This window comes from Monodon monoceros, unplaced genomic scaffold, assembly GCF_005190385.1.
Source record: "Monodon monoceros isolate NGI ecotype Baffin Bay Population unplaced genomic scaffold, NGI_Narwhal_1 Super_Scaffold_21, whole genome shotgun sequence".
In the NCBI taxonomy this organism is placed as follows: Eukaryota; Metazoa; Chordata; class Mammalia; order Artiodactyla; family Monodontidae; genus Monodon; species Monodon monoceros.
The window spans coordinates 8,715,483-8,724,480 of NW_021703778.1; the positions used below are offsets into that span (position 1 = coordinate 8,715,483).

Sequence of the window (8,998 nt, forward strand, 5' to 3'; positions counted from 1 at the left end):
AGCAATCCAAACCAGCAACATATAAAAAAGATCTTACGTCATGACCAAGTGGGATTTATCCAGGGGTGAAAAGTTAGTTTGACATTGGAAAATCAATCGATGTAATACATTATATTAATAGAGGTTAAAAAAACCCATACAGGGACTTCCCTGGTGGGCCAGTGGTTAAGACTCTGTGATCCAATGCAGGGGGCTCAGGTTCGATCCATGGTCAGGGAACTAGAGCCCATATGCATGCCACAGCTAAAAGTCTGCATGCCACAACTAAGAGCCCGCATGCCACAACTAAAAAGATCCCCATGCTGCAGTGAAGACCTGGCACAGCCAAATAAATAAAGGTAAATATTTAAAAAAAAACCCCATACAGTCATCTTCATAGACTCAGAAAAAGCATTTAACAAAATCCAAAACCCTTTCATGATAAAAATTGCAACTAGAAATAGAAGGGAGCTTCTCAACTTGATAAAAGCATCTATGAAAAACAAAGGTAATAGCAGCTTAATGGTGAAAGACTGAAAGCGTTCTCTCCTAAGATCAGGAACAAGACAAGGATGTCTACTTTCTGCTCTTTTATTTAACACTGTATGGGAAGTCTAGCCAGGGCAATTACGCAAAAAAAAAGAAATAAAAGGAATCCTAGTTGGTAAGGAAGAAGTAACACTATTTCTTTGCAAATGACATGATCTTGTTTACAGAAAATCCTAAGGAATCCACTAAAAAAATGATTAGCACTAATAAATGAATGCAGCAAGGTTGCAGGCAACAAGATCAATATACAAAAATCAGTTGTAGGGGCTTCCCTGGTGGTGCAGTGGTTGAGAGTCCGCCTGCCGATGCAGGGGACACGGGTTTGTGCCCCGGTCCGGGAAGATCCCACGTGCCGCAGAGCGGCTAGGCCCGTGAGCCATTGGCCGCTAAGCCTGCGCGTCTGGAGCCTGTGCTCCGCAACGGGAGAGGCCACAACAGTGAGAGGCCCGCGTACCGCCAAAAAAAAAAAAAAAAAAAAAAAAATCAGTTGTATTTCTCTACACTAGCAATGAATAAACCAAAAATGAAATTAAGAAAACAATTTCATGTATAATAGCACCAAAAAGACTAGAATACAAAGGAATAAATTTTGAAAAAGAAGTGCAAGACCTGTATGCTGAAAACTACAACACATCATTGAAAGAAATTAAGGATGACCTAAGTAAATGGAAAAACACCCATGTTTATGGATCAGAAGACTTAATATTGTTAAGATGGCAATGCTTCCCAAATCGATCTCCAGATTCAATGCAATCCCTAACAAAATCCCAGCTGGCTTTTCCCCCCAAATTAACAAACTTATCTTAAGAATTACTTAAAAAAAAAACAAGGGACCCAGAATAGTCAAAACAGTCTTTTAAAAGAAGAACAAAATTGGAGGACTTGCATTTCCCAATTTCAAAATTTACTACAGAACTAAAGTAATCAAGACTGTGTAGTACTGACATAAGGATAGACATATAGATCAACTGAATAAAATTGAGTCTTTAGGAATTAATCTTTACATTTATGGTCAACTGATCTACACCAGGGGTGTCAAGACAATTCAGTGAGGAAAAGAATTATCTTTTCAACAAATGGTGTGGGACAGCAATATATCTACATATGCAAGAATGTAGTTGGACCCTTACCTCACACCATGCACAAAAATGTACTCAATATGGATCACAGACTTAAATGTAAGAGCTAAAAGTATAAAACTCTTAGGAAAAAACACAGGGGGTGAATCTTTGTAACCTTGGGTTAGGCAATGGTTTCTTAGATACAACACCAAAAGCAGGAGGGACAAAAAACCAAACAGATAAACAGGACTAGATCAAAATTAAAAAATTTTATTTTTTTGGCAAATGATGGCATCAAGGAAGTGAAAAGATAAGTCACAGACTGGGAGAAAATATTTGCAAACCATATACCTCATAAAGGACTTGTATCCAGAATATTAATGAACTCTTACCATTCAATAATTAAAAGACAATCCAATTTTTTTAAATGGGCAAAGAAGAAGATATACAAATGGCCAACATGAAAAGATGCCCAAAATTATTGGCCATTGGGGAAACAGAATCAAAGTCACAATGAGATACCACTTCACATCCACGAGGATGGTCATAATCAAAAAGATACACAACAGTGGTGTTCATGTGGATGTGGAGTAAGTGGAACCCTCATACATTGCTGGTGAGAATGTAAAATGGTGCAGCCACTGTGGAAAACAGTTTGGTAGTTCCTCAAAATATTCAACAGTAACCATGTGACCCAGCAATTCAACTCCTAGGTATATACCCAGAGAATTAAAAAGATATGTCCACACAAAATATTGTGCATGAATGTTGAGAGCAAATATTATTCATAATGGGAAAAAAGTGGGAACAATCCCAATGTTCATCAAATGATGACGAGATAAACAAAACGTTGTCTAGTTACATCACGGAATATTATTTGGCAACGAGAAAAGAGCTGACACATGCTACACCATGGATAAACTTTGAAAACATTATGCTAAATAAAATAATCCAATCACAAAAGACTACATGTTGTATGATTCCATTTGTATGAAGTGTCCAGAAAAGGTAAGTCTATGGAGACAGAAAGTAGAATTACTAGGAGGAATGGGGAGTGAGTGCTAACAGGTATTGGGTTGCTTATTTGGAAGGAAAAATGTTCTAAAATTATAATGTGGTAAAGGCTACATAACTCTGTGAATATTCTAAAAAAAAAAAAATTGAAACGTACACTTCAAATGGATGAATTGTATGGTATCTTAATTATATCTCAATAAAACTATTAAAAAAGCAATGTATGGGGCTTCCCTGGTGGCGCAGTGGTTGAGAATCTGCCTGCTAATGCAGGGGACACGGGTTTGAGCCCTGGTTTGGGAGGATCCCACATGCCGCGGAGCAACTAGGCCCGTGAGCCACAACTACTGAGGCTGCGTGTCTGGAGCCTGTGCTCCGCAACAAGAGAGGCCGCGATAGTGAGAGGCCTGAGCACCGCGATGAAGAGTGGCCCCTGCTCGCCACAACTAGAGAAAGCCCTCGCACAGAAACGAAGACACAACACGGCAAAAATAAATTAATTAATTAATAAACTCCTACCCCCAACATCTTCTTAAAAAAAAAAAAAAGCAATGTATGCATATTTCGCGTAGCCTATTTCATACCTTTCTTTGGCTTCCTTGAGGGCAAGTTCAAGTCTCTCCACCTTCTGGTTTCCTTCCCTTAGACAAAGCAGGAGCTGGCTCACAGTTAATTCCTCAAATTCCAAATAATTCCTGGCACCTTCTGCAGATTTGCTCCTATATCAGGACAGCATAAAGGTTAAAAGGTTTTCATGAGAAAACAAAAATGTCAGAGTCTACGAATATTACTGGAACCAGTTTAAAGGAACTGCTTTCCAGAATATTCTCTAGTTAATTCTCATTTACAGATCAAGCACAGCTGGCTCGGTGACCACCAGTGCCTCACTCCTCCATGCTTTCCAGGGAAGGAGTGGGGACTGATGGGTAGGCTCGATTTACACTGCACGTGCTCACTTCCTCCAAATGGTCACCATGTCCACGGCACCAGACCACAGGACCCACCGAAACAGTGGGGCAGAGGTAGCCCTGGTTTTTGGTGTCCGGCTTTCCTAGAGGACTAATCTCCAGGAAGACCACAGTCATACAAAGGGCACAAGCATGTGTGCTGCCTATGGTGACATGCAGACCACCGGCATTTCTCCAACTCGACCGAAACCACCACGTTCTCTAGTCAGGAGAAGAAAATCATTTTTGTTTCTGGTTTCAAACAATTAGAGCAGAGAAATGTAGGCACTGTTGGCATGTCAAATATTTTTCTTGATTTCCAACTCAGATTAAATCAAGAGGCAGTTCAATGATGAAGAAAACCACAATGAGCACTGCAGCAACTAAACATTCTGGACAACTATGCTGAAGCCAACGGCAGCTGCTCTTTCACTAACCTACTCAAGGTCACAGATCTAACAAAAAGCTAGGATTCAATCCCAGTTCCTGTCACCAAAGCTCAAACTCTGAACCTAGAAATCCATCTCTGACTCCTTAAAATACTTTCAAACAGGGTAAGGAAGCTGTTATTAAAAAATAGCTGTGTGGGGACTTCCCTGGTGGTCCAGTGGTAAAGAATCAGCCTTACAATGCAGGGGATGCGGGTTCGATCCCTGGTCAGGGAACTAAGATCCCACATGGCGTGGGGCAACTAAGCCTGTGCACCACAACTGCTGAGCTGGCGCGCCTCAACCAGAGCCCGCCTGCCGCAAACTACAGAGCCCAAGTGCTCTGGACCTGCGCCACAACTACAGAGCTCACACGCCCTAGAGCCTGCGCGCCACAACTAGAGAAGAGAAAACCCACACGCCACAACTAGAGAGAAGCCCACGCACTGCAACAAAGAGTAGCCCCCGCTCGCTGCAACTAGAGAAAGCCTGCGCGCAGCAACAAAGACCCAATGCAGACAAAGATAAATAAATATAAATAAATAATTTATTTTAAAAAAAGCAATAGGGGAAAGGGGGAAGCTGAGGAATTTCTAACTAAAAAAGGGAGTAACTTTCATTTCTGCCAACTGTGCTGTTTGATGAAAAAATATTATCTAATCCTGATTTTCTCCCTTATACAAAGGCTTGGGAGCATAACTGAAAAAGAAAATAACCCACTTTTATGTTTTATAAGTACATTCATCAAGTTATAGAAAAAAGATACTAAAAGCCTATGAGGGAAGAGCTCCTTAGGGAAATTTTCAGATAACTCTTCTTAAGCAGAGTCATGCAGTAGGAACCTGCTTACAGAGGATGAGCTGACAGCGCATTCTGGGTCAGAGCTGCTTGCAAGAGACTCAGGTGCCCAGTTCCCCTGCCGTCTCCTCCTCAAGGTCCCCCCACCTCTTAAGATGTCGGCTTCCTAATATCTACTTGTCACAAGTCTACTTGCAATTCCCCAGGTAAGATATCTGGGCACTTTCAAAAAACAGCCACCATCACTCAGAGCAACAACAGTCATTGCTATGGAAGATTATCCTGAATTAGTCACCTTGGCTTGTACTCGGGAATGAACAGGGAAGACAAAATGGAAACTTCCCCCTTATCAGCTGGGCAGCCTGGTCCGGATCAGACTGCACTGGTAAACAAATCAGGAAACATGGGTCTCTTAATTGAGAAGAAGCTTGTTTTCACTGCCCATCTGATGGAGATGAAACACCTCTACACAGAGTGGTGAGGGGTCAGTTCACCGACAAAGGCACCAAACATAGTTTTTCTTCTCCACCAGTTTGGGCTGCAACATTAAATAGCAATTCAAATGGAACATTCTTGAAAGGTCCCGGTATAAATTAATAAGTGGCTTTTTCAGCCCACCATGTTTGGCCTCCCAGGGGAGAGCTGAAAGTGACAAGACTGCCCAGCGTGTCTGTCCGAAAGCTCTAGTCTGTCTTCACATACGTGTCAGTGGAATCAGTTCTTGTGGGCCCAGGACTTGGCTTGATTTCTTTCGTTGCCACATCTGCTTCTCCCTCCTGTAAAAGCAGAAATGAAAGGGATTTAACATAGTATGTCTGCAAGACAAATTCCTTATCAAAAGAGAAAAAGGCAAAAGAGCAGGAATTTGGATGACACACAACCCAAGGAACCTATCAAACGTGGAAATGTGAGATGTTTAAATTCGGTCACTCAAATGTAATGGAAATTCACCCTTCCCTCAACCTGCACTCCCCGTCAGGACTATAAACATCCAGGCGAAGACGAGAAGGTCAAGAAGGTCAAGAAGGTCGGGCTCCTCTCATTCAGCAGTCAACCTGACCCCCAGCACAAGAAAGCTTATCTTCTTCTCTTTCTCCTTGGCAGTTCCCTTCTCCCCCACCAGATTAAGGTCACACAGAGCTAGTGACAGTTCCACATATCTTTCCCACACAGTCCTTTAACATGCAAAATGTTAGGACTTGCTGAAGCCACGTTGAAAAGAAGGCTGTTTTCTCTGGGCAAGGCTCACAAGCATAGGTTAGCTCCTATTAGAAATCTGTATGCATGTCGGGCCACTTAGGGAACAGGAAGACTAAGACACTTAAATGATTTGAAAGACGTTTCTTTTTCTTTTTCTTTTTTTAAATATTTATTTATTTATTTGGCTGCGTCGGGTCTTAGTTGAGGCATGCGGGATCTTTCGTTGCAGCGTACAGGCTTATCTCTAGTTGTGGCACGTGGGCTTCATTGCCCTGCAGCATGTGGGATCTTAGGTCCCTGACCAGGAAACAAACCGGCATCCCCGGCATCGGAAGGCAGATTCTTAACCACTGGACCACCAGGGAAGTCCCTTGAAAGACATTTCTATTCCAGTGAGCTAGCAGAAAGATCTTCCAAAAATACAGAGATGGTTCTAGACAATTCTGTGTGTGCACACCGTTCCTAAATCTTGGGCAGTGCTTTTCTGTTCACAGAAGCAAGGCAAGAAAAACATGTTGACACTAGAAATAACTGTCACTCATCAGTGAGGGAGAATATTATGCTAACCATTCATCCCAAAGAAAGAAGCCTCATTTGGAAACTTCTGATACGCTCCTTGGGCTTCCTGAATTTTATCAGCTATCTGCAGAAGGTTAACGCTCTTTGATCAACGCTGTGTTTTCATAATCTTTGCTCACTTGCAGAAAGAGTCCTCTGACATTAGTGTACTTCCTGATTAGTATTTTACTTCGCTTGACTTCAGCCCCTATTCATCGAAAATTTATGAGGGGCGTGGGTGGTAGAGCTATTAAGAGCCATTTTGCAACTCTGTTCACCTTGTGCACAGCAAATAAATGAGAAGGTAAAGTCGCACTCGACCATTTCAGACACATCCATTAGTTATTAAGCTTTCGTAAGGTGCCCCTCACCCCGCCCCACTCCCACTTACCTACAAAGTCGAGTTTTCTTTTTCAGAGACACAGGTAACCTCTCTGCCTGTATCAGACGTGTACTCCGACAACGCCGGAGTGACTGTGTGTGTGAGGGAGGATTTTCTCCTCCTGTGCTTGTCTCCCTCACCCTGTATGCAGTTTTTTTCTAGTAGCAGAGGAGAGGTCCCTCTGGGCTTCACTTACCTTCTGTACTCTTTAGCAGGACTGCCTGCACGCCAGCTACCCTGACACATGCTTCCCACCAGGGATGGGCTGGCACATGCTGCCTCGCCCAGCTCGCATCATTTGGGGTTGCACATAAATGCCAGTTAGACCACCCTGCCTTCAAACCCTGTTCTCGGGGGTTCCCTAGCAGCTGCCGTTAGAGGGGAGGGACAAGCCAGGGTATTCCCTGAGGGTACAACCAGAGCTGCTCTGCTCTTTCTTTTCTCCACTTCTTAGTTTTACTATATCAACGTTCCTCGTAAGACTTTGCTTGAAAAGAGGGTTCTGTTATTAGTAAGTGTTTTAAAGCCTTTTGATTTTACCACATCTGATCACAACTCCGCTTACCTAAGTGAAATGCTGAACACAGCTTTGAGGCCTGGGCTGAAAAAGTTTATGCCTTTTTTTTCTTTTTAGGTCAGTCACATAAATTTGTCAGGACATACTGGAAGAAAAAGGACTATCTCTTTGGTCATAAAAGGTAATCAGTATTTTCCATTTCAGCTATGATAGCCACAAGCATTATGTTATACATTTACATTGACTACGCTGAAGTTTCCCCACTATCTGGCTACCTCATGTTGAAAGGAAATGGTGGTATTTGTAGCAGCTGTCCAGGTGAGGTTTTTGTAACTTGCTTAAAACAAAACCAAAACCAACACACTTACAGCCATCCTGATTTCAACAAAGGAGTCTTCGGAGGGGCCACCTGAGTTCAGCTTGAGTTGTAATTCAGACACGATTCCCAGCAGATCGACCTTTTCAGCTTGAAGGCGTGCCACCTGGGTCTTCAGCTGTTCCACTTCCGGTTCTGCTTCTGCCTTGGGGACCTTGGGGACGAGGAGCAAAGTGAATTAATGAATCACGCTAGGGACTTGGCCATCAAACTCGAGTGTCTCCATACCCACTGGCAAGACAGCTATGCTTTACAGTAGGATATTCTAGCTTATCCTTAGCAATTTATTTTGACATGCCAATTAAAATGGAAAAGCTTACATTATTTTATCACATGCAAATAATTGGAAGTTAAAATAACCTCATGACAAGAAAGGCTTCCTCAGCATGCTGAAATAATCTGATGCCATGAAAATAACCAGCCAGACTTTGGCGATGGCAGACTTGTAACTTCTAGTCCAAAATTCCACAAAGAACTGCCACAACTCAACCTCTTGCCTTTTTTTTCCCCCCTACAATGCATACCCACCCCCACTCTCCCCATTCTTGTCATGTCTACTCAGAAGCCAAACCACCAAGGGCATAATGTTATAGTAATGACAAAACACAACGAAAGGTCCACAATTCTCCCAGGTATGCAGTCTGGTTGCTACAGTACTCTATGCTCATGTTTTAAGGTTGCTAAAAATAAGTCTGGTGAGAAATAAGAAAACTGAAAATTCACAGGCTGGTACCAAGGGTGGAAAAATTAAATTTCTGCCTCTATAAACATTAATAATAAACATTAATATTTCCCTGAGTTCCTGCTGTGTTCATCCTGTTGCAGTTACTACATATGACAAAGTCATAAGAGAAAGAGCCTGTTGACATGTGGTGTTTTTACTTGGGAGAAGGGAGAGCAGATTCTAGTCCACACTCTGCTAATCAGAGCATGTGTCACCTTGAGCGGATTCACTCAATGTCTTGGCTTCAGTTTTCTCGGCTCAGAAAGAAAGACGTGGTACCACGTGGTCTCTGTGGTCTCTTCCAGTCGTGACCTTCTTAGCCTCTCTGATTTCTTCCCCCACTGCTCTTATGGACATGGTGCCACCAGAAACACATACACTTGAGATTATCAGAGGATTGCAACACACAGAAAATTCATACACACACACACACACACACACACACACACACACACACACACACAC

The 8,998-nt window shown here is 42.5% G+C and overlaps 1 protein-coding gene across 6 annotated transcripts in view; it reads right to left on the minus strand.

Annotated features, from left to right (window-relative positions):
• OPTN (optineurin) overlaps positions 1–8,998 on the minus strand; it is a 42,345-nt gene that overhangs the window by 21,824 nt on the left and 11,523 nt on the right. For all 6 annotated transcript variants that reach the window (XM_029238053.1, XM_029238055.1, XM_029238056.1 and 3 more), the window contains 3 exons: positions 7,802–7,963; positions 5,479–5,552; positions 3,188–3,322 (listed from right to left, as the gene is read on the minus strand). In XM_029238053.1, the coding sequence (XP_029093886.1) occupies positions 3,188–3,322; positions 5,479–5,552; positions 7,802–7,963 (371 nt within the window). The remainder of the gene's footprint in view (positions 1–3,187; positions 3,323–5,478; positions 5,553–7,801; positions 7,964–8,998) is intronic.